At 41.2% G+C, this 21,927-nt stretch overlaps 3 protein-coding genes across 4 annotated transcripts in view; 2 read left to right on the top strand and 1 right to left on the bottom strand.

Annotated features, from left to right (window-relative positions):
• Positions 1–2,825: 2,825 nt before the first annotated feature.
• Positions 2,826–14,009, top strand: adhfe1 (alcohol dehydrogenase iron containing 1). The gene is made up of 14 exons (XM_029642565.2): positions 2,826–2,963; positions 3,195–3,232; positions 4,876–4,919; positions 5,270–5,323; positions 5,573–5,727; positions 6,123–6,319; positions 6,642–6,719; positions 6,877–6,982; positions 9,338–9,490; positions 9,645–9,743; positions 9,882–9,960; positions 12,179–12,275; positions 12,511–12,668; positions 12,884–14,009. Exons 1-14 carry the CDS (start codon positions 2,911–2,913, stop codon positions 12,965–12,967), a joined length of 1,395 nt encoding a protein of 464 aa, XP_029498425.1. The 5' UTR covers positions 2,826–2,910; the 3' UTR covers positions 12,968–14,009.
• Positions 14,010–14,445: 436 nt separating this feature from the next.
• si:dkey-97a13.12 (jouberin) lies at positions 14,446–18,929 on the top strand. 2 transcript variants are annotated; one of them, XM_029642563.2, is made up of 5 exons: positions 14,446–14,628; positions 14,970–15,013; positions 16,011–16,178; positions 18,036–18,127; positions 18,332–18,929. In XM_029642563.2, the coding sequence occupies exons 1-5, from the start codon at positions 14,562–14,564 to the stop codon at positions 18,537–18,539; spliced, it is 579 nt and encodes a 192-aa protein (XP_029498423.1). In that variant the 5' UTR covers positions 14,446–14,561; the 3' UTR covers positions 18,540–18,929. The 2 variants fall into 2 exon arrangements, with proteins under 2 accessions (XP_029498423.1, XP_029498424.1); XM_029642564.2 differs by lacking the exon at positions 14,970–15,013 and having other exon boundaries at positions 14,549–14,628.
• LOC115114371 (myb-related protein A-like) overlaps positions 18,674–21,927 on the bottom strand; it is an 18,266-nt gene continuing 15,012 nt past the window's right edge. Inside the window, exons 12-14 of the mRNA XM_029642561.2 lie at positions 21,721–21,831; positions 21,323–21,430; positions 18,674–21,170 (exon numbers count right to left, since the gene is read on the bottom strand). Coding sequence (XP_029498421.1) covers positions 20,886–21,170; positions 21,323–21,430; positions 21,721–21,831 — 504 coding nt within the window. The 3' untranslated portion in view covers positions 18,674–20,885. The remainder of the gene's footprint in view (positions 21,171–21,322; positions 21,431–21,720; positions 21,832–21,927) is intronic.

The following is a 21,927-nucleotide window of genomic DNA, read 5'->3' as shown; positions in this document are numbered from 1 at the left end:
TCTCTCCATCCCCCCTCTCTCCATCCTCTCTCCATCCCCTCTCTCAATCCCCCACTCTACATCCCTTCTCCCTCCCTCCATCCCTCTCACTCCATCCCTCTCTCTCCATCCCTCTCTCGCCATCCTCTCTCTCCATCCCCCTCTCTCAATCCCACTCTCTCCATCCCACTCTCTCCATCCCTCTCTCTCCATCCCTCTCTCGCCATCTTCTCTCTCCATCCCCCCTCTCTCACTCCCACTCTCTCCATCCCTCTCTCTCCATCCCCCTCTCTCAATCCCACTCTCGCCATCCTCTCTCTCCATCCCCTCTCCCTCCCTCCATCCCTCTCTCTCCATCCCTCTCTCTCCATCCCCCTCTCTCCATCCCCTCTCCCTCCCTCCATCCCTCTCTCTCCATCCCTCTCTCTCTCCATCCCCCTCTCTCCATCCCTCTCTCTCCATCCCCTCTTCCTTCTTGCTCCTTTCTCCAGGTTACAGCGGGTCAGAAACAATGTGTCAGTAAGAGTGCCAAACCTGACAGCCCATTTCCCAAAACTCCACTTATGTGACATCCATGTTTCAGCGAATGCGTCCCAGTCACAAGGTGTTACAATGCCACTGTTTGTGGCAGAAGACATTTTCTGTGACAGTTTGACCTTTTGCGAAGCTATCGACTCTCTCCTTCCTCTCGTTGCTCATCCAGAGGGGGAACTCTCAGACCATGCATTCAAATGCATCTTATTATTACTTATTCCTTACTATCATGTACACTTACTTGCATCAATTAATATTTATGTTGATGTAAAAAGACTACAAGAGAAATTGCATGAAGCTGTGGACTTCATGTAAACTCCCTACCATATTCTCATGTAATTTGTGCTATGAATACTGCAGATGCATCATGTGGCATGTCTATCCAATTAACATTGTTTCTGGTGATCACTCTCATGTCACAAGCCCTCCACTGACCCATAATGAATCATTGGAATTAGATCCATGAGAGTGTGATGGAGAAAGCAAGACGTGTGTATCAGATAGTGATGATCTTCATGCAGTATAGGTATAAAGTACGTTATGTCATTTTCATTAGCTGTGTTATGAAATGAAATGAAATGCTGTAATGATGAATTAAAGGGCCTCACACACTATGACCCTGTATCTGAGAATAGAACAGAGTATTTCCAGATGGATGAGAAACAATTGCTCTGAAGTGAACAACAATATATTTATTCTATGAAAATTACATATTAAAAGATCTACTGGTATTCCACATGCAAATGTTGTTAGGTGAATAAAATTATTTATTTTACTTGTACAAAGTTACAAAAAATAAACAATTCATGATAAGCTAAATGAACTATAAATGGTATGGCATTGTGATGCCAATACCTGAACCAAACTCTAAAATCCACATCACAGAATAGAACTATGAAAATACACTTCTGAATACAACTCAGTTGGAACAATTTAAAATTGAAGGTACTCATTGGCTGATCTCTCATATTGGGAATGACAGTGCTGCTGCTAGGTGTTTAATGGGAGGAGCCCTTTCCAGCTGCAGCATGTTGGGACTGTTATACAATAACATTGTGTCTGTGCATCCCAAATGGCATCCTATTCCCTACATAGTGCACTAGTTTTGGTCAAAAGCAGTGCACTAAATAGGGAATCGGGTGCCATTTGGAACAGCCACCTGTATCACAGTCTCAGAGAAATGGTGCTGGCTGCACCACGCTGAGACTGAAAGGGCACAGGGAAATTGCTCTTTTTAAAGCAGGCTAAGGACATGGAGTTTTTTTCGCTGCCTGGCTAGTCTGTCCCCTCTGATACCATCATCACGGCTCAACACGGATCTCCTCATGCCCTGGTTAACACCGTCCAGAGCTGACACATGTAGTGTAGCGGTGCGAGTGAACACAGCACAGGTACTAAATCACTGTGAGTCACTTGGTGGAAAAGACCATCCAGCTGAATGAAACGATCAGTGTCGGAGGTATGGAGAATAGAGGTGCCTTTACAAGACAGATACTACACATAAACAGTCTCTTCCTTTAGATTGTCTGGTATCAGTGCTGTATATAACCATTAATAATGGCTCTGGGCTGGCACCTTGCAGGTTGTACAGTATATGTGGAAGATTAGAGGTCACAGGGTTAAGGGGACCACAGAATTAGAATTACTGCCATAATAAAACATATTTCTATTTTATTGATGGGGACACCGGAAGTAGATATGAATGAAAAGTGAGAGATTTCATGGTGACACACATCTATGGTGGGAAATACGTTTTTTTCCCAGGGCATTTTCACTCTCTAGTGACAACTGCAACAGTGGCAGCCTATGTGGTGGGAACTTTGGGGTTGACAGTCCGTTAGGCTGCGTGTTGCGTGACGCCAACTGTCTAAAGTGCTCTTCCTTACATCACTTGATGTAGGCTACGTAATCACATGCCTGACTGTCACTCACTGGCAGTAAAGGGCAGAGATGCTATTATTGATTGTTATTCATCCAAGTATGAAAACTAGGATGCAGTTATAGCTTAGGCCTATGATGTGCAGTGAATAAATCTAAACCCACAGGAGATAGGTTGTGATTTCAGCTGATAGTCGCTCTCCTTTTCCTATGAGTTGAACTTGATATTGAACATTACTATTTTGGTTACCCTAAAGGATATTTTGAATAGTAGGACTAGGCCATCTTTCTCTTACAGTATGTTAACTCTACTGCCTGTTACAATAAATGGAAATTGTGCTTTCCTCATCATGACGTGTGTGGTAGAGCCTTGGGTAAACGTCATAGGTCTGACCCATGTCCTATATCTTTTCACATTCGGTACAGTAAGGGGCGCTCGTGTATCCGTTGAAATCCAGACTTCGACTCCCTCGAGTTGAACTCATAAGTAAACCCAAAAGCCGAAGGAAGAACGACAACATGGCAGGACGCGACAGGATTGTGCATTTGCTCAGGCAACTTGAAAAAGCAGCGTAAGTTGATTCCTAATCGCGAAAATGCACAAATACAAGATTGTTAAATGCACTAGGGGTAGTGGTTACTTAAGGTAGTTATCTTATTTAGCTAGGCCCCTACCTAACTTGTTATGTAGTAGCCAGATGGCAGTGCAAGCATCGACGTCAACCCAACTTCGTTTCACTCGCGGGTTTGCGTCAAATGATTACACTGCTTATGAAAATGCCGTTTTTCTCCCCCATTTACAGGTGCAGATGCCCTGCCCATTCTCATACATTCCATCAAGGTAGCAGTTGGTTAAAAATAACCTGTTTTATTATAACACACCGTTATTGTTAATTAAGTTAATTGTAACATGTATGTAACACCTAACACAGCTTCTTGTGCAAAAGCTCTGTTCTGCCTGTCATTCAGGTTTTCTATGCACCTAGTGATTTAGCGCCACCCGGGGCTGTTTTATTTATCTGTATCTAGGTTGCACTCATTACTTTCTTACGTGATGTAATAAACAGGAAACAGTGCCCATAATTGCGAACATTATAAAACAGTTTCTCCGCGTCAAATTAAAATCGTTGATTTATTTATACTTGAAAGAACGCTACATTTGAGCTGGTCCCATCACCTGGCACACGTTAGACCTATGCTAACCTCACCAGATGACAGTGATTATTTCCTGGAACAAAATTCCACATATCCAATTATAAATTATGACGAAGATGGACTTGAACATGGTTGCAATTTTCCATAATTGCAACCATAACAAAGTCAAGGACTCATTATCATCCTACAGGTGGCAGTATTGCAGTAACAGTCAGTTATTATAAAATAAACGTATAGCGAGTCCGGGCTCGAAAACATGTTGCCGAGCATCCACAGTAGAGGAACATTTGTCAATCTACAGTAGGCCTACACCTATCAATCAGTTGATCAACACATCCTACAGCACGAGGTAGACCTATTAATGTGGTTACACAGACCATTCAGTGCTTTCGGGTTGTTGTTCATTGTCACATTTTAAAGATATTTTGTTGTATTTAACTAGTGAAGTCAGTTTACGGCCAACCTAGGCCAAACCCGGACAAAGCTGCGCAACATGGTGATTGATTTCTCCCATGAATTCAAAGGAAGCCCGAAGAGGACTAGCCACCCCTCATAGCCTGGTTCCTCTCTAGGTTTCTTCCTAGGTTTTGGCCTTTCTAGGGAGTTTCTTCTAGCCACCGTGCTTCTACACCTGCATTGCTTGCTGTTTGGGGTTTTAGGCTGGGTTTCTGTACAGCACTTTGATATATCAGCTGATGTAAAAAGGACTATATAAATCAATTTGTTTTGATTTGATTTTGAAAAAGACAACACAAACAGCTGGGTTGCTCCTTTCCCACTAAGAGCACCCGGGCCTCCTCTCCCAATCTGAGGCCCATCTCGGACTCAAGCATACCGCCTACGCCGACAATGGACCCAAACCCTACCACGCTCCCATTGACCCGCAATGAGTGGCCCTTGGCACTTATTTTAAAAAATTTTACCCACAATTTCTCCCCAATATCGAGCTAGTCTCATCGCTGCAACTCCCCAACGGGCTCGGGAGGCAAAGGTCGAGTCATGCATTCTTGAAACATGACCCTCCAAACCGCGCTTCTTAACATCCGCCAGCTTACCCCGGCAGCCAGCCCCACCAATGTGTCAACTGACGACCGGTTTATCTATTAAAACCAGAGGTTTACGGAAAACCTATCCCTGACTCTGGTTCAGTTCTTGAATGGATTTTGGCTATCTTTTTTTGGTTAGAAACACCTCAAGGAGGACAGTACACTCTCACTTTAAAAAAGAAATACATGTGTACCACTAATTAGGGTCCATAGAAACATGGAACAAAAGTGTGTTTTTTACCCTGTCACAACGTGTTTTAAAGTTGTAATGTTTGTGCTCTAGCTTCAGGACATGACTGTGGAAGAAAAACGGATTATGCATTTGAGGTAACTTGAACTATTTAACCATATTTTCACTCATCTGACTTTGACATGGCCACAGAAGCTTTTCAAAATAATTAAATAAGCCCTACTAATAAGCAGACATGACAGTTATTAATTCAAGTTAAACCAACCGTATACTCCAACTACTGTCATGAGGCTCAGCATAAAACCCCTTTTTAAAAAGCTTTAAAGTAGTCTTTAGGCTAAAGCACTGCAAAAAAAAAAAAAAAGTGGACTGACACTTTTCTAAGATATCTATTTCTCTATTTTATTAATGAAAAGTAGTCAACGGTATTTTCCTTGGGATGTTGGCCAACGTTAACCATATTTTTCATGTTATTATTTGGTTTCAGATGGCGAGCTCAAACATTAGATATGGAGAGGGTGTCACACGGGAAATTGGTATGGTAAATAAGTCTCTGCTATTTGTTGATGCTATTCATGACAAGATATTAAACAACTCATGTTTACATAATATAATTGTTCTTCCTAAATGGTAAGGGGTTGTGTTCACAAGTAAAAAGTTTCAATAATAGAAGAGACATGAACAGGCCTAAAATTGAAATGCATATAATGCTTTGAACATGAATCATATAAGATTTTGTCTAAGGCGTGAATAACACTCTCCTATTTTGTGATTTTCTTTCAAATCGCAGGATCTTCAGAACATGGGAGCCCGTAACGTGTGTCTTATGACGGACAATAATCTGTCTCGGCTCTCTCCTGTCGAGGCCGTGTTGGAGTCTCTAGTTCAGAACGGGGTTAACTACAAAGTTTATGATAATGTTCGGGTGGAGCCAACAGACTCCAGGTAACCCTGTGAGTTCCAATTGGCACCCTAGCTATTCCCTATGTAGTGCACTACTTTTGAACAGAGCAGGGTCCATAGGGCTCTGGTCACAAGTAATGCACTACCGTATATAGGGAATAGAGTGCCATTTGGGACACTTCTTTTCAATTACTTTGTATTTTTTAATTTGTCATTTTATTTAACTAGGCAAGTCAGTTAAGAACAAATTCTTATTTACAATGACAGCCTACACCTAAGGTATGTCATACATCTTGACCGGAATTTCATCATTACATTTTATATTGATTCTAGTTTTTCCTCATTTGGAGTAAATGTATGGATGAGAAGCGTAATCAAAAAGTCAATCATGGGATGAATTTTCAATAAAGTAATCACTTTCACTCTTTACTATACAGCTTCAAGGAGGCCATAGCTTTTGCGAAGAAAGAAACGTTTGACATTTACGTTGCTGTGGGTGGAGGCTCAGTGATTGACACCTGTAAAGCTGCCAACCTGTATGCCTGCCATCCCGACGCGGATTTTCTAGACTTTGTCAATGCGCCTATAGGGAAGGGAAAGCCTATTACAGGTGTTCTCAAGCCCCTGATCGCAGGTACTATGACCCCCAGTCACAAATACACACTGAGGTTAATAGGTTTAGGAACTAACTGACCCTGGTACACTGAACCATTTAGAATCTGTTGTATGTACACTGTATATAAATGTGTTACTTTGACTATTATAGATTAGAGAGGTTTTTTTGTGGGTGGTTGTGCACACCTGATCTTGTTAGACTACACCTCAAATCCTCTCAGGGAGGAAATTAATATGTCATACACTTTTAGAACAATTGAATGGATGTGCAAATATGCAGTTTTCCTAATATAGGCTAAACTTGTACATGTTAGTTACATGGCAACTATTTTTCTCTTAAGTTCCCACAACAGCAGGAACTGGTAGTGAGACAACAGGTGTTGCGATCTTCGACTTCGAAAAGCTGAAAGCAAAAACGGGTAAAAAAAAAACACTTTCTCAGGGCAAAGCTATCTCTCTCTCCTTAGTTGCATTGCTGGCCTCACATTCAAATGATAATTCAATTCATACTGTATGTTGCAATGTTTCATTCAATGACTCAGTATGACTTGCTTGTCTTCTGGTTCATCTATTCAGGCATCGCCAGCCGAGCCATTAAGCCGACTCTTGGAATAGTGGATCCTCTCCACACTCTGCATATGCCCGAGAGGGTGGCTGCCAACAGTGGTTTTGATGTGCTATGGTATGTAAATATACTGTATTCAGTGCATTCGTAAAGTATTCAGCCCCCTTCCCCTTTTCAACATTTTGTTACTTTACAGCCTTATTCAATCATTTTTGTTTTTTAATGTCAATCTACACACAATTCGCCTTAATGAAAAGCGAAAACAGAGTTTTAGAAAAAACTGAAATATCTTATTTACATAAGTATTCAGACCCTTTGCTATGAGACTTGAAATTGAGCTCAGGTGCATCCTGTTTCCATTGATCATCCTTGAGATGTTTCTACGACTTGATTGGAATCCACCTGTGGAAAAATTAATTTGATTGGACATGATTTGGACATGAAAGGCACACACCTGTCTATATAAGGTCCCACAGTTGACAGTGCATGTCAGAGCAAAAACCAAGCCATGAGGTCAAAGGAATTGTCCTTGGGCTCCAACACAGGATTGTGTTGAGGCACAGATGATCTGGGGAAGGGTGCCAAAAGATTTCTGCAGCATTGAAGGTCCCCAAAAACACAGTGGCCTCCATTTTTTAATGGAAGTTTGGAACCACCAAGACTCTTCCTAGAGCTGGCCACCTAGCCAAACTGAGCAATTGGGGAGAAGGGCCGATGGTCACTGACAGCTCCAGAGTTCCTCTGTGGAGATAGGAGAACGTTGCAGAAGGACAACCATCTCTGCAGCACTCCACCAATCAGGCCTTTATGGTAGAGTGGCCAGACGGCAGCCACTCCTCAATAAAAGGCACATGACAGCCCGCTTGGAGTTTGCCAAAAGGCACCTAAAGGACTCTCAGACCATGAGAAACAATATTCTCAGGTCTTATGAAACCAAAGATTGAACTCTTTGGCCTGAATGCCAAGCGTCACGTCTGGAGGAAACCTGGCACCATCCCTACGGGGAAGCATGGTGGTGGCAGCATCATGCTGTGGGGATGTTTTTCAGTGGCAGTTACTGGGAGACTAGTCATGATCGAGGGAAAGATGAACAGAGCAAAGTACAGAGAGATTGTTGATGAATACTTGCTCCAGAGTATTCAGGACCTCACTGGGGCGAAGGTTGACCTTCCAACAGGACAACAACCCTAAGCACACAGCCAAGACAACGCAGGAGTGGCTTCAGGACAAGTCTCTGAATGTCCTTGAGTGGCCTAGCCAGAGCCCGGACTTGAACCCGATCTAACACCTCTGGAGAGACCTGAAAATAGCTGTGCAGCGACGCTCCCCATCCAACCTGACAGAGCTTGAGAGGATCAGCAGAGAAGAATGGGACAAACCTCCCAAATAAATAAAATAAAATGTTATTGGTCACATACACATTTTAGCGTCCTAGCCAAGAAGACTCAAGGCTGTAATCGTTGCCAAAGGTGCTTCAACAAAGTACTGAGTAAAGGGTATGAATACTTATGTAAATGTGATATTTCCATTTTTAATCTAAAAAAGTTTTTGCTTTGTCATTATAAGGTATTGTGTGTAGATTGATGAGTAAAAAAAGAACAATTTAATCAATTTTAGAATAAGGCATTTATATTCTGGTTAGCGCCAGTTTGTGCTGTTCTGTGAAGGGAGTAGTACACAGCGTTGTACCAGATCTTCAGTTTCTTGTCAATTTCTCGCATGGAATAGCCTTCATTTCTCAGAACAAGAATAGACTGACGAGTTTCAGAAGAAAGTTCTTTGTTTCTGCCCATTTTGAGCCTGTAATCGAACCCACAAATGAAGATGCACCAGATACTCAACTAGTCTAAAGAAGGCCAGTTTTATTGCTTCTTTAATCAGGACAACAGTTTTCAGCTGTGCTAACATAATTTCAAAAGTGTGTTCTAATCATCAATTAGCCTTTTAAAATTATAGACTTGGATTAGCTAACACAACTTGCCATTGGAACACAGGAGTGATGGCTGCTGATAAATGGCCTCTGTACGCCTATGTAGATATTCCATTAAAAATCAGTCGTTTCCAGCTACAATTGTCATTTACAACATTAACAATGTCTATACTGTATTTCTGATCAATTTGCTGTTATTTTAACGGACAAAAAATGTGCTTTTCTTTCAAAACAAGGACATTTTTAAGTGACCCCAAACTTTTGAACAGTAGTGTATATTGATCACATTCAATCAGTCAGTCTGTGTAACATATTATTATGTTTTTAAGGCTACATTCACATCTTTTATCAACCTTATAAGCCAAATAACTCATTCATCAACATGCTTCTCTCTACCGACATGCTGCAGAGGCCTTTGACCTTTCCCCCACTCTGTGCTCTTATAACGTCAAGGTGGTGCCAGATAGAAGTGACTGATTAGAAAAATAGGAGTTGGATTAAGTTCTTTTCTTCATCTGTTCTCTTTGTGTGTCCTTATGCAGCCATGCCCTGGAGTCCTACACGGCTCTTCCCTACAACATGCGCAGCCCCTGCCCTCCCAACCCCATCAACCGGCCGGCCTACCAGGGCAGTAACCCCATTAGTGATGTCTGGTCCAGACATGCTCTGAATGTAGTGGCCAAGTACATGAAACGGTAAACGCCTTCCTGATGAGGCTTCCATTAGTTATTCCACAGTTTGATCCCCTAAAAATCACTACTGTCTATTGTGAATATTATTATCAGTGGTTTCTTATTATTAGCGCTGATGTAGGCGACGTCCATTAACCGCTCACTTTCTCCCTCTAAGGGCGGTGAACGATGCTGAGGATGTAAAGGCCAGATCCAGCATGCATCTTGCCAGTGTGTTTGCCGGGATCGGGTTTGGAAATGCTGGGGTCCACTTATGGTAAAGTAAACATATGGCTCATTACGCCTTCATAATGATTGAAACTGCACGCATCCCCTTCCTTATATGAATAGTTACAGTGTGTCCTGTGATTGATGATTAATGTGACTGATGAGATCCTTTTTGTTCATTTTCTAGCCACGGTATGTCTTATCCTATTGCTGGAAATGTGAAGACTTACATGGCTAAGGGCTACAATGTGGATCACCCTGTAGTGGTAAAGCGATTCTGGTCCTTTTCTTCATTTTAGAACCAATACAAAGCAATCTTATTATTGAAAAATGTCTGTTAAATTTGACCTTTATATTGAAAATTCAATATATTTAGTTCCAAATATATATGATCTCTATAACCACAGTTTTGACACTGATATAATGTATTTTCATTGGTATTCTGTTCCATGTTTGATATATACACTGAGTATATAAACTATTGAGAACACCTGCTCTTTCCATTGCATAGACTGACCAGGTGAAAGCTATGATCCCTTACTGATGTCACTTGTTAAATCCACTTCAATCAGTGTGGATGGAGGGTAGGAGACAGGTTAAAGAAGAATTTTTAAGCCTTGAGACAATTGAGACAATGGATTGTGAATGAGCCAGACAAAATATTTAAGTGCCTTTTGAATGGGGTATGGTAGGTAGTAGGTGCCAGGCGCACCGGTTTGTATCAAGGGTGCAACTCAATATTAGGAAGGTGTTCTTAATGTTTGGTATACTCAGTGTATATTTTCAGGTAACTGCCAAAATAAAGGAAACACCAACATAACGGAAACACCAACAGTAAGTGTCTCAATAGGGCATTAGACCGCCTTCGCATGGATTCTACAAGTGTCTGGAACTCTATTTGAGGGATGCGAGACCATTCTTCCATGAGAAATTTCATAATTCTTTATCTTTAAAAAAAAAATGTTTACCTCTTTTTTTTCTCCCCAAAGTATATCCAATTGGTAGTCTTGTCTCATCGCTGCAACTACCGTACGGACTAGGGAGAGGCGAAGGTCAAGAGCCGTGCGTCCTCCAAAACACAACTCAACCAAGCCTCACTGCTTCTTGACCCAGAAGCACCAATGTGACGGAGGAAACACCATACACCTGGTGACCGTGTCAGCGTGCACTGCGCCCGGCCCGCCACAGGAGTCGCGAGATGGGACAAGGACATCCCTGCCGGCCAAACCCTCCCCTAATCCAGACGATGCTGGGTCAATTGTGTGCCACCCCATTGGTCTCCCGGTCACGGCCGGCTGCGACAGAGCCTGGACTCGAACCCAGAATCTCTAGTGGCACAGCTAGCACTGCGTGCAGTGCCTTAGACCACTGCGCCACTTGGGAGGCCCATAACTTGGTATCTTGTTGATGGTGGTGAAAAAACGCCAGAATCTCCCATAAGTGTTCAATTGGGTTGCGATCTGGTGACTGAGACACACAATCTTTAAACCCCCTATACTCCTTTGAGTCTCCTCTTTCAAAGTCACTGAGATGTCTTCTTCTAGGCATAGTAGCCAAAATACTGGGCAACTGGGCATTTGTATGCCTGACTAAGCATGATGGTATGTTCATTGTTTAATTAACTCAGGAACCACACCTGTGTGGAAGCACCTGCTTTCAATATATATTCTGAACAGAAATGTTTACGCAACATGTAAAGTGTTGGTCCCATGAAACATGAGCTGAAATCAAAGATCCCAGAAATCTTCCATATGCACAAAAAGCTTATTTCTCTCAAATGTTGTGAGCAAATTTGTTTACATTCCTGTTAGTGAGCTTTTCTCCTTCGCCAAGATAATCCATCCACCTGACAGGTGTGGCTTATCAAGAAACGGATTAAACAGCATTATCATTACACAGGTGCACCTTGTGCTGGGGGTAATAAAAGGTCACTCTAAAATGTGCCGTTTTGTCACGCAACACAATGCAACAGATGTCTCAAGTTTTGAGGGAGAGCGCAATTGGCATGCGAACTGCAGGAATGTCCACTAGAGCTGTTGCCAGATAATTAAATGTTATTTTTTCTACCATAAGCCACCTCCAATAGCATTTTAGAGAATTTGGAAGTACGTCCAACCGGCCTCACAATCGCAGACCACGCGTAGCCACTCCAGGACCTCCACATCTGGCTTCTTAACCTGCGGGATCGTCTGATACCAGCCACCCAGCTGCGCCCCTACCCAGCCATGTGAAATCCATAGATTAGAATTTCATTGATTTAATTGGACTGATTTACTTATATGATCTGTAACTCAGTAAAATCTTTGAAATTGTTGTTTATATTTTTGTTCATTATACTTAGTATCCCTCATTTACTGAAGTGTTTCCTTTATTTTGGCAGTTAACTGTATATAACAAATATATTGTTTCAGAAATATGTATCTCCATTCACAGTTTAACTATCAAGCATTAATAGTTCCCATGTGTTGCTCTTCTGTCCCATAGCCTCATGGTCTGTCTGTGGTTCTGACCTCTCCTGCTGTCTTTGCCTTCACTGCCAGTATGTGTCCAGAGCGCCACCTGGAGGCAGCAGAGATACTTGGTAACAGCAACTCTTCTCTACAACACCCCCAACAGTGTTGTCATTAAATCCTAACACAAATATATTCTCAATTGTAAAATCCTTTTATCATGGCTTAGTCTCAAATGGTAATCTATACCATAAACAGTGCTCTGGACAGTGCACTGTAGGTGCATTAAGAGGTGCATGCGTGGCACTATTGTTTCCTCGCTGATTTTGTGACGTCAAGCTCACACCCCTCCATGTCTCTCCTCAGGGGCTGACGTGAGCAACACCAAGAGGGAGGACGCTGGGCTGCTCCTGGCCGACACCCTGAGACAGTTCCTCTATGACCTGAAGGTAGAGGACGGTCTGAGTGCTGTCGGCTACACCAAGGATGACATACCTGACCTAGTGAGAGGAACAATACCTCAGGTACACATTAGAAATGTTTCACATTAAATGTGCAAGACATGTTCTTTCACGCCCTGTTTAAGACTATTGAGCCCAGATGTTGGTAATAAACCCACAAGCAAGGAGAGTTTAGTGTGCTAGTGCTACTTTCCTTTTTCATTACATGTACTATGTCTCTTTTTCTGACTGGTATTTCCTGTGTCTGCCCCTGATTGTGTCACTATGGTCTCTTGCAGGAAAGGGTGACCAAGCTGTCTCCTAGGGAACACACAGAGGAAGATTTGACTAATTTGTTTGAGGCCTCCCTGAAGCTGTACTAAGACTGGCTCTCTTATGTGTCATCACCCACTCTCATACTGTACCTGTGTGAGATGATGAGAGCCCAAATGACTCTGTGCTATTCCCTATATAGCACACTACTTTTAACCAGGACCCATAGGGCTCTGGTTAAACATTGGGCACTATATAGGGAATAGGGTGCCATTTGAGACGTAGCCTCCCACCGGTTTGCCATCCCATCCTCCTTTTACTGATAGATACAATTAAATGATAAGGTTCCTTATTTGATTATACAGTATATTACCCCGATTTCAAATGTTGGTTTTGATTTGTATTTACTACAATATAGTACACCGTTGCTGTCATGTTCCCCTCCCCATTAATTTGAGAATAGACTACTGGTCTGGAGTGGACTACATTGTTATGACAGTGTTGCGTCATTCTTAGAAGTGTACTATTTTAAAAAATCTAGTTTCCAGATTACTCAGGTTAACTGTTATGTAAAGTGTGCCCTAATGCTAAGAAAGTCTGATCTGGCTGCTTTCAAGTAGGTTAACCCAGGAGAGCACACTAGGAGAGCTTTTAAAGGTCCATTGAGAGAAAGAGAGCCAAGTTAAGGTATCAATATGATACAGAATATCATTGCATCCCAAATGGCATCCTATTCACTTTTGGTCAAAACTGGTGCACTATATACTATATATATATATATATAGTATATAGGGAATAGGGTGCAATGATATCTATCCTTATTCATGATAGATTCTGTATATTGACATGGAAATAGAGTTACGCTAAATCCTCGTTACCGTTAGGTCTTGATGTAAAGCAGGACAACTCCTTTCTAGGGAGTTTTTCCTAGCCACCGTGCTTCTACACCTGCATTGCTTGCTGTTTGGGGTTTTAAGCTGGGTTTCTGTAAAGCACTTTGAGATATCAGCTGATGTACGAAGGGCTATATAAATAAATTTTATTTGATAACTGGATGTCAAAATAAATGCATTTTAGGATCCATAATCATTTATATTCAAAACGTACATGACTCTGATCCCTAAAAATCATTAAATCATTTTAGTTTCTGTTTTCTTTGCTTCTACTTTTTTCACTCCTGCTCATATATGCATATGTCACATTTTATTTTTTCTGAATAAGAAAATAAGAATTTCAATAAATTAAGTATTGTGATTTAATTAATGGTAATTTAAATGTGTGAACACTTTTTTGTGTGTGGGCTACAAATGAATGAGTAGACAGAAAAAAAATCTGCAGTACATTATACTTATTTTTTACATTGCAATGATTTAAAATGTTAATGGTGGATCAGTCTTACTTTTTGTTGAGCTCAGTTTTGTTTTGCGTCATCGTATTCGTTTGACTCAAAATGACAGATTGCAGATGAAAATAGATTCAAAGGTGTCAGCGAGTTCGAAGAAACACTTTATGCGACTTGCGTGTGTGTGATGGATAGAAAGGGTGTGTGTGTGTGACATGCGTGTGAGGTGTGTATGTGTGATGGAGAGAAAGGGTATGTGTTACTGTGTTTCTGTGCGGTGGGATTAGTGACACTGGTGTTATTTAAAGCGGCGTGCAATAGTGTGGAGCTGCCAGACAGTGTCTCAGACACAGCAGGAGAGGATGCAGAAGATCTACGTGCAGAGTGATGGGCACTTTGAGGTATTCACCACTGTCTTCTCCCCACAAGGTGAGTACCACCTGCAATCCTCTCTGTTTCTCAGTGTATGAGTGCTGATTTAGGATCAGTTTTTGCCTTGAATCACAATGAATAAGAATGCATGAAGAGGAAGTAACTTATCCTAGAGTACTCTGATACTCTTGATCCATTATGGCCCCAGTTCTATTATGGGCTAGTCTCGTGTTGTCATACTGTCCTGGTCTTTATTGAGGTTGTTATTGTGCATAGAGGATTCATTTATTTGCTTTTTCAGGGTATTTTCATTGACTGGTTTTCAGTAGCCTATCATAGTTTTGCTGTCATCTTGCCTAACAGCTCTTTATGACTTCATATCTACCCTTTTTTATCAGCTTGTAGAGCAAGAACAAGATACAGGCCTAGGGAAGCAGTGAAGGTATGTTAATGATTTCTCATTATTGATAGAGCTACATGTATAGTAAGTCGCAACCAGAACCATCAAATTTATAGCAAGCACAGATGTGAACGATCCAGTGTCAGGGTGACGTTCTGCAGAGGATCAAGATGTGTTGTCATTTAGACTAGAGGAATGGAGCAACAACATGAATGGATGATAAGATGAACACAGTGAAAACAATATACGGTATACAGTAGAGCTAGAAGATATATTTAGTTGATTTAGCAAGATTAGTCCGATGTGATTGGTGGACTTTCTCAGCAGAAAGTGACATAAGGGAATGACTTGAGGGAAGCAGTGTAGTCTATTCCTCTAGGCAGGCCTTGACCCCCTCTCCTTTTTCCACATCACAGCTAAGGACCTTCTATATATAGCTCTCTCTATTGGTTATTTAAAGGAGATCAACTCCAGAGAGCCTTGGACTGTTGACAGACATGAGGAACAGGAGACATAGATAGACTCTTATCCCTCTCTTTCAGTAACAAATTATTATCAAACTTCTGTGCTCATAAACTGTACAGTAACTACTGTTTTTATTTAGAGCAACAAATACACTGTCCACGGTATTGTCTCTCTCCTGGCAAAAGTTACATGTCACTGAAGTCAGTGTAAGGATATATACAGTACTTGTAATTTAAGACAAGATAATCCTCTAATCTGGTCTTCTGTGGGGACATTTTGAATGAAAGCGCAGTGGCTGGGTTTGGCCTCTGTAACCTGTTGGTTCATCAAGATAGACAATTAATGAATTAAGTATATTAATTCAATCTCAAGAATAGGATTTGTAGCATGATGTAATATTCTGAGTACAATGAGTTGTAACTTCAGTTAAAGGGAGAGCATCCCCATTCTTATTATCTTGCATTAACAAATGAAAGTGTTTTTTGAAGTTGGAACCAAAAATAGGTAAACTATTCCTTGAGTAGTACTTTGTCTCTTACTGAGTTACAGTAGCATCTTACTTCTTCTCCTTCAGGTAGTAGCAGCAGTTAACTACAGGCCTCAATGGCCAGATGAACTTCAACTCTGTCAGGGTGACATCATCCAAGTTCTCTTCAGAGATGAGCCCTCGTGGTGGTTCGGGCGTCTACAGAACGGGGCAGAGGGGTACTTTCCAACCGCATGTGTGACCAGACTGAACCAGGTAAGGTTTTTCCCCTGACTGCTGAAAAGCAAGATTAAAAAAAGAAATGTAGAATGTTTTTTATATATTTTTTTTGTGAACAACCTTTCACTAAGGTTTGTTGCTCATCCAGATATTGGACTAAAAAGAGATTAATAATGTTTTGACAGTGTAGAACTTACCATGTAGATACAGTTGAAGTTGGAAGTTTACACACGCCTTAAATTCAGTTTTTCACAATTCCTGACATTAAAAATACCCTGTCTTAGGTCGGGCAGGATCACTACTTTATTTTAAGAATTTGAAATGTCAGAATAATAGAGTGATTTATTTCAGCTTTTATTTCTTTCATCACATTCCCAGTGGGTCAGAACTTTACATACACTCAATTAGTATTTGGTAGCATTGCCTTTAAATGGTTTAACTTGGGTCAAATGTGTAGGGTAGACTTCCACAAGCTTCCCACAATAAGTTGGGTGAATTTTGGCCCATTCCTCCTGACAGAGCTAGTGTAACTGAGTCAGGTTTGTAGGCCACCTTGCTCACACACGCTTTTTCAGTTCTGCCCACAAATTTTCTATAGGATTGAGGTCAGGGCTTTGTGATGGCCACTCCAATACCTTGACTTTGTTGTCCTTAAGCCATTTTGCCACAACTTTGGAAGTATGCTTGGGGTCATTGTCCATTTGGAAGACACATTTGCGCCCAAGCATTAACTTCCTGACTGATGTCTTGAGATGTTGCTTCAATATATCCACATACTTTTCCTCTCTCATGATGCCATCTATTTTGTGTAGTGCACCAGTCCCTCCTGCAGCAAAGCACCCCCTCAACATGATGCTGCCCCCCCCCCCCGTGCTTCACGGTTGGGATGGTGTTCTTCAGCTTGCAGGCCAGAGGACATTTCTCCAAAAAGTACGATCTTTGTCCCCATGTGCAGTTGCAAACCGTAGTCTGGCTTTTTTTATGGCGGTTTTGGAGCAGTGGCTTCTTCCTTGCTGAGCGGCCTTTCAGGTTATGTCAATATAGGACTTGTTTTACTGTGGATATAGATACTTTTGTACCTGTTTCCTCTAGCATCTTCACAAGGTCCTTTGCTGTTGTTCTGCGATTGATTCGCACTTTTCACACCAAAGTAGGTTAATCTCTAGGAGACAGAACGCGTCTCCTTCCTGAGCGGTATGACAGCTGCTTGGTCCCATGGTGTTTATACTTGCGTACTATTGTTTGTACAGATGAATGTGGTACCTTCAGGCGTTTGGAAATTGCTCCCAAGGATGAACCAGACTTGTGGAGGTCCACAATTTTTTTTCTGGGGTCTTGGCTGATTTCTTTTGATTTTCCCATGATGTCAAGCAAAGAGGCACTGAGTTTGATGGTTGGCCTTGAAATACATCCACAGGTACACCGACAATTGACTCAAATTATGTCAATTAGCCTATCAGAAGCTTCTAAAGCCATGACATCATTTTCTGGAATTTTCCAAGCTGTTTAAAGGCACAGTCAACTTGGTGTATGTAAACTTCTGACCCACTGGAATTGATACAGTGAATTATAAGTGAAACAATCTGTCTGTAAACAATTGTTAGAAAAATAGCTTGTCACGCACACAGAAAGTAGATGTCCTAACCGACTTGCCAAAGTTATAAAGTAACAAGAAACTTGTGGAGTGGTTGAAAAACAAGTTTTAATGACTCCAACCTAAGTGTATGTAAACTTCCGACTTCAACAGTATATAACATAGCTTCCTGGCAATTAACTCTACAGAAATAAACCGTCCCAACTAGTTGTTGGACAAAAGCTTGATGATGTAATCATGGACGTTGACCAGAAGGTCTAATTTTGGCATGTCTAAGTGAGTTTGGTATGGGTTTACAGAGTGATGATCATGAGCCAGTGAATGCCAATCCAAGCTCGTTACAGAGTTCATCCAAGGATGCAGCTCCTGATGCCCCCTGTGGCTGCACAAGGTGAGAACATCTGTGATCCTATCTCACCTCCTCCCCACCCAACAAACCACAGAGAGGATTGACTTCAGTTGATTGTAGTTGTCCTCAGTATAGTCAAAAAATACCACCGTATGCAGTTTTCCCATCCAATAGGACTTCTATAAATTGGGTCAATGAGAATCAACAAGAAACCCTCTGTGTTTGTTTCCCTCTTTATGTATGCAGCGGTCGTAGTACTCCAAAGGTCCCCAGGCATGAGAAAGAGAGCCTCTTCCGGGTCCTGGGACACGAGGCCTCGTCAAAGTCAGGCTCGGCCCACAGCTCCCCCAGCCTGTTGCACCGTGTGCTGTCCAAGGGCCACCGGAGGAAGATTGACACCCAGGGACTGGGAGATGTAAATTGCTCCATCAATGTAGCATTTGAACCTGACTGATTGTTTATCTCTAAGAATTGTATCATGTATGTGCAGCCCTTTATTCTGTGTTAGTTTCCATGGCTGTTAGGTTCATCAAAACACAAACTTCACAAAACTGGAGCTATTATAGCTGTCATATTTTGGGGTAATAGTGAAATATCAATCATAAGGGTGTGACATGTTACACTACTTGTTCTGGAGTATGTTTATCCTCTATTTACCATTGAAATTAATGGAGTACAGCAAAGTACATGTTCTGTCAGTCTTCTTCTCTACTGTTAATAGCCAACTGTGATCCCTTATTTGTTAGCTGTTTTTACCCCATTGTTATTTGTACTGCTGCTTCACTTTCATTTGTACATATTGCATATATTATATTTGAACAAAATACATTGTAATGTTACATCATTGTTTGCCTTCTTCATAGTATGATAGAGCTTCCTGCCCACCCAGTCTTCAGGCACTCACAAGCAAAACACACTCCTCTACAGTGGGAACTTACTGCAACACAAGCTAATAGTTTTAGCGTTTTATTATTACCAAACTGAGGTACATGTGCACGAGTTGGCAGTGACTCTATACACAGGTGACATAAACAATGTGCCATATAAAAACTGTGAAAAACAAAATTGGTCTTTCTATAAAATAGAAATTATACACAAGTGCTACATGTACCTTTTCCCCTCCAAACCTAGAACAGGTTTAAAAATAAATAATATTACAGGTAAACAAAATGTTAAATCATATTACAATAAATCTTTACACAAAGATGCAGTACACTTGTAATTAACTTTGATTGGAATATCCTTCAGTTGCCCTAGTACTCCTATCAACTGAAACCTAGGTTGATAAAATACTTCTTAATGTAGGGTAAAACTAACACACTACGCTTCAGAATCAAATACTGCAGATCAACACTTGACTTTCTTAAAATGCCTTACAGAACTTTATACATACAGTTTTATGATTTCAAATTAAAATCAATGTTTAAAACCTTGCTAAGAAAGGAATCAGTTCACATACCTATACTTTTACAATTTGAGTTACCGGTAAGTGAAATCCCAATACATAAAACAAACTCTTTGGACACCCAAGGAGCAAGTACTTTAACTTATGTACACCAACCAACTGCCAAAATGTTTATTAAAGTATGTTTGTCCCAGGCAGTGTTTCTCCAATGGCTTCTGACCCTCAGACATGCATGACCTGCTTTGTCTCAGTAGCAGCAGAACATGCACACAGTACCATGCCACAAAGCCCAACTCCATTACCCTTACTTCTGGTTAACAATAACAGTACATTCAATTATAACAAAATGTGTACGCTACATCCAAAGGAATACACAAATGTTGAAAACAATAAGTGCAATTTGCTTCTGCATAGACATCTGAGGTGGAAGGCTGTAAACTGTGTTTGTAATAATATGGGACAAAATGTGAATATGGGGCAGGGTGTGTTCTGTGAATTTTTCAATGCTTTCATCTCCAGGGAGAGAGAATAGATACTGCTATTGTCCAATTCAAAATAATTAGAACATGTTTACAGTCTGTGCAAAGAAGTAACAGTACATTTCTTTATAAGTTTTGAAAAGTATTTTCAGTATCTAACATGATTCACTGATGAAGTGTTAAAAAATTCCATTGAGGTGGGGGTTTTGTTTAGCGGTAAAACAGCATTAACACCATCAGATGTACAATATCAATATTATTTTTAATGAGAAAAGCTTCAAAGGCTTCTGCACAATAAATGACAAAAAGTTACAGATTCCAATTTCTCTGTACATTCAACGCAGAAAACATTAATTAAATGCTTCCACCTTTCTCTTGCTACAGTATACAACACATACACCACTTTTTATAGTGCAAAATCAACAGAGTTATGGTCTTTAAGGTTATTCAATACAAAATAACGTCAATGAATTGCTACCAGTATGGTTAATCGCCTACATATTGTTAAATAATTTTCCTATCACCCTGTAATTGAAAACAGACAAATAAAAACATCACAGGTGGTTGTTTTGTGTGAATCCATGGACAAAAAATAAAAGTAGGTAATATGATTTTTCCTACCTATAGTAAAATAGTCTAGTATTAGCATACCTAAAACTATCTTAGTGACTGTTAGCGAGCCTGGTCCAGATCTGTTTGTGCTCTCTTGCCAACTCCTATTGTCAGTGTCAAGCCAGAAAGCACATACAGTAGGACCAGGCTAACTGTTAGCTACTAAAGCTGTACTTACACAGGCAGCACAATTCTGATCTTTTGCCCAATTACTGGCAAAAATCTGATTGGTCAAAAGACCAATTAGTGGCAAATAAAATCAGAATTGGGCTGAATGTCTAAACACAGTAGTGTTGAGGTCCTGTCAGAGTACCAAGGTTCTGGAGGCACAGCCAGGTGTCTGGGAGCTGAGGAACTGTCTGGCCTGCTCAGCTACGATCATCTGATCATCAGTCTTCCCAAATACCACAGCATCCCACTCACAGTTGTCGTCTCTCCTCGGTGCGATGGTGAGGGTGTGGTGGGGCAGGTAACAGCATGGCTCCTCTCTCCCTGGTCCTACTCCAGGGGCTGGCGAGTACACCAGCTCCTCACAGCCCAGCATGGACGACCTCAGGGGGGCGCTGGTCAGCAGGCTCTCCCCATGGATCTGAGACAATGTGAGAGACCTTTAAAATACTGTCTTCAATGCTCTCTTAATCGTCCTTCACTCTCACCGTGGTTTGCCATCCTCATCTACAATAGTCTGTATGCATCTCATTTTCAGTGCTTCTGATGGCAACTTGAAAAGTGATATCTCACCTGTGCATTGTTGAAGTCTTCTTGGAAATAGAGTTGAGCACTGTGGCAGTCCTTATTCCAGGGTTCCGCAGCCAGGGAATTCCTAACACTCCTGGACGATGGATCAACCTGGGTTACAAAACATGGAATGGATAAGACTGTAAAAAAAGTTGAATTCTATCTAGGTTTAATACTAATATATTTATTGAAAGGCACTTTGAAGTCTTTATCACGCAGGTTCTGGTCTATCTATTCTTTGTTTAGTCATTATCGTTGGTTGCTAGTTAAATGTGTCTTAAGCACTGTTATAGCCCTGACATAATTGCCAGGAGGTGACAAATAAAGTTGTTTGTATTGAATTGAATTACTTCATAATTACTGTGTACAAATCTCTATTGATGAATATGAGCTTCAGATACCTCATGTTTCCAGGAGGAGCAGAAGTCAGCCTGTGTTTCTGCATGAATTAACATATCAACCTTGTTTTCCACCTCTTCCTCCAGGTAGGCCAGGGACCTGGGCTGCTGCATCTAACAGAACACACACACACACACACACACACACACACACACACACACACACACACACACACACACACACACACACACCACCTCAGGAAGAGTTAC

The sequence above is a fragment of the Oncorhynchus nerka genome, linkage group LG9b (genome assembly GCF_034236695.1).
Source record: "Oncorhynchus nerka isolate Pitt River linkage group LG9b, Oner_Uvic_2.0, whole genome shotgun sequence".
Taxonomy (NCBI): Eukaryota; Metazoa; Chordata; class Actinopteri; order Salmoniformes; family Salmonidae; genus Oncorhynchus; species Oncorhynchus nerka.
The sequence above is the reverse complement of the archived record's forward strand: the minus strand, read 5'-3'. Positions and strand labels throughout refer to the sequence as shown.

Bases quoted from the DNA above. Each gene is read 5' to 3' on its own strand.
- si:dkey-97a13.12 (XM_029642563.2), top strand. From the start codon at position 14,562: ATGCAGAAGATCTACGTGCAGAGTGATGGGCACTTTGAGGTATTCACC. The intron at 16,179-18,035 runs GTAAGGTTTTTC...ATGGGTTTACAG, and splicing joins GTGTGACCAGACTGAACCAG to AGTGATGATCATGAGCCAGT. The intron at 18,128-18,331 runs GTGAGAACATCT...TTATGTATGCAG, and splicing joins GCCCCCTGTGGCTGCACAAG to CGGTCGTAGTACTCCAAAGG.
- adhfe1 (XM_029642565.2), top strand. From the start codon at position 2,911: ATGGCAGGACGCGACAGGATTGTGCATTTGCTCAGGCAACTTGAAAAA. The intron at 2,964-3,194 runs GTAAGTTGATTC...CCCCATTTACAG, and splicing joins AGGCAACTTGAAAAAGCAGC to GTGCAGATGCCCTGCCCATT. The intron at 9,744-9,881 runs GTAAAGTAAACA...TTCATTTTCTAG, and splicing joins AATGCTGGGGTCCACTTATG to CCACGGTATGTCTTATCCTA.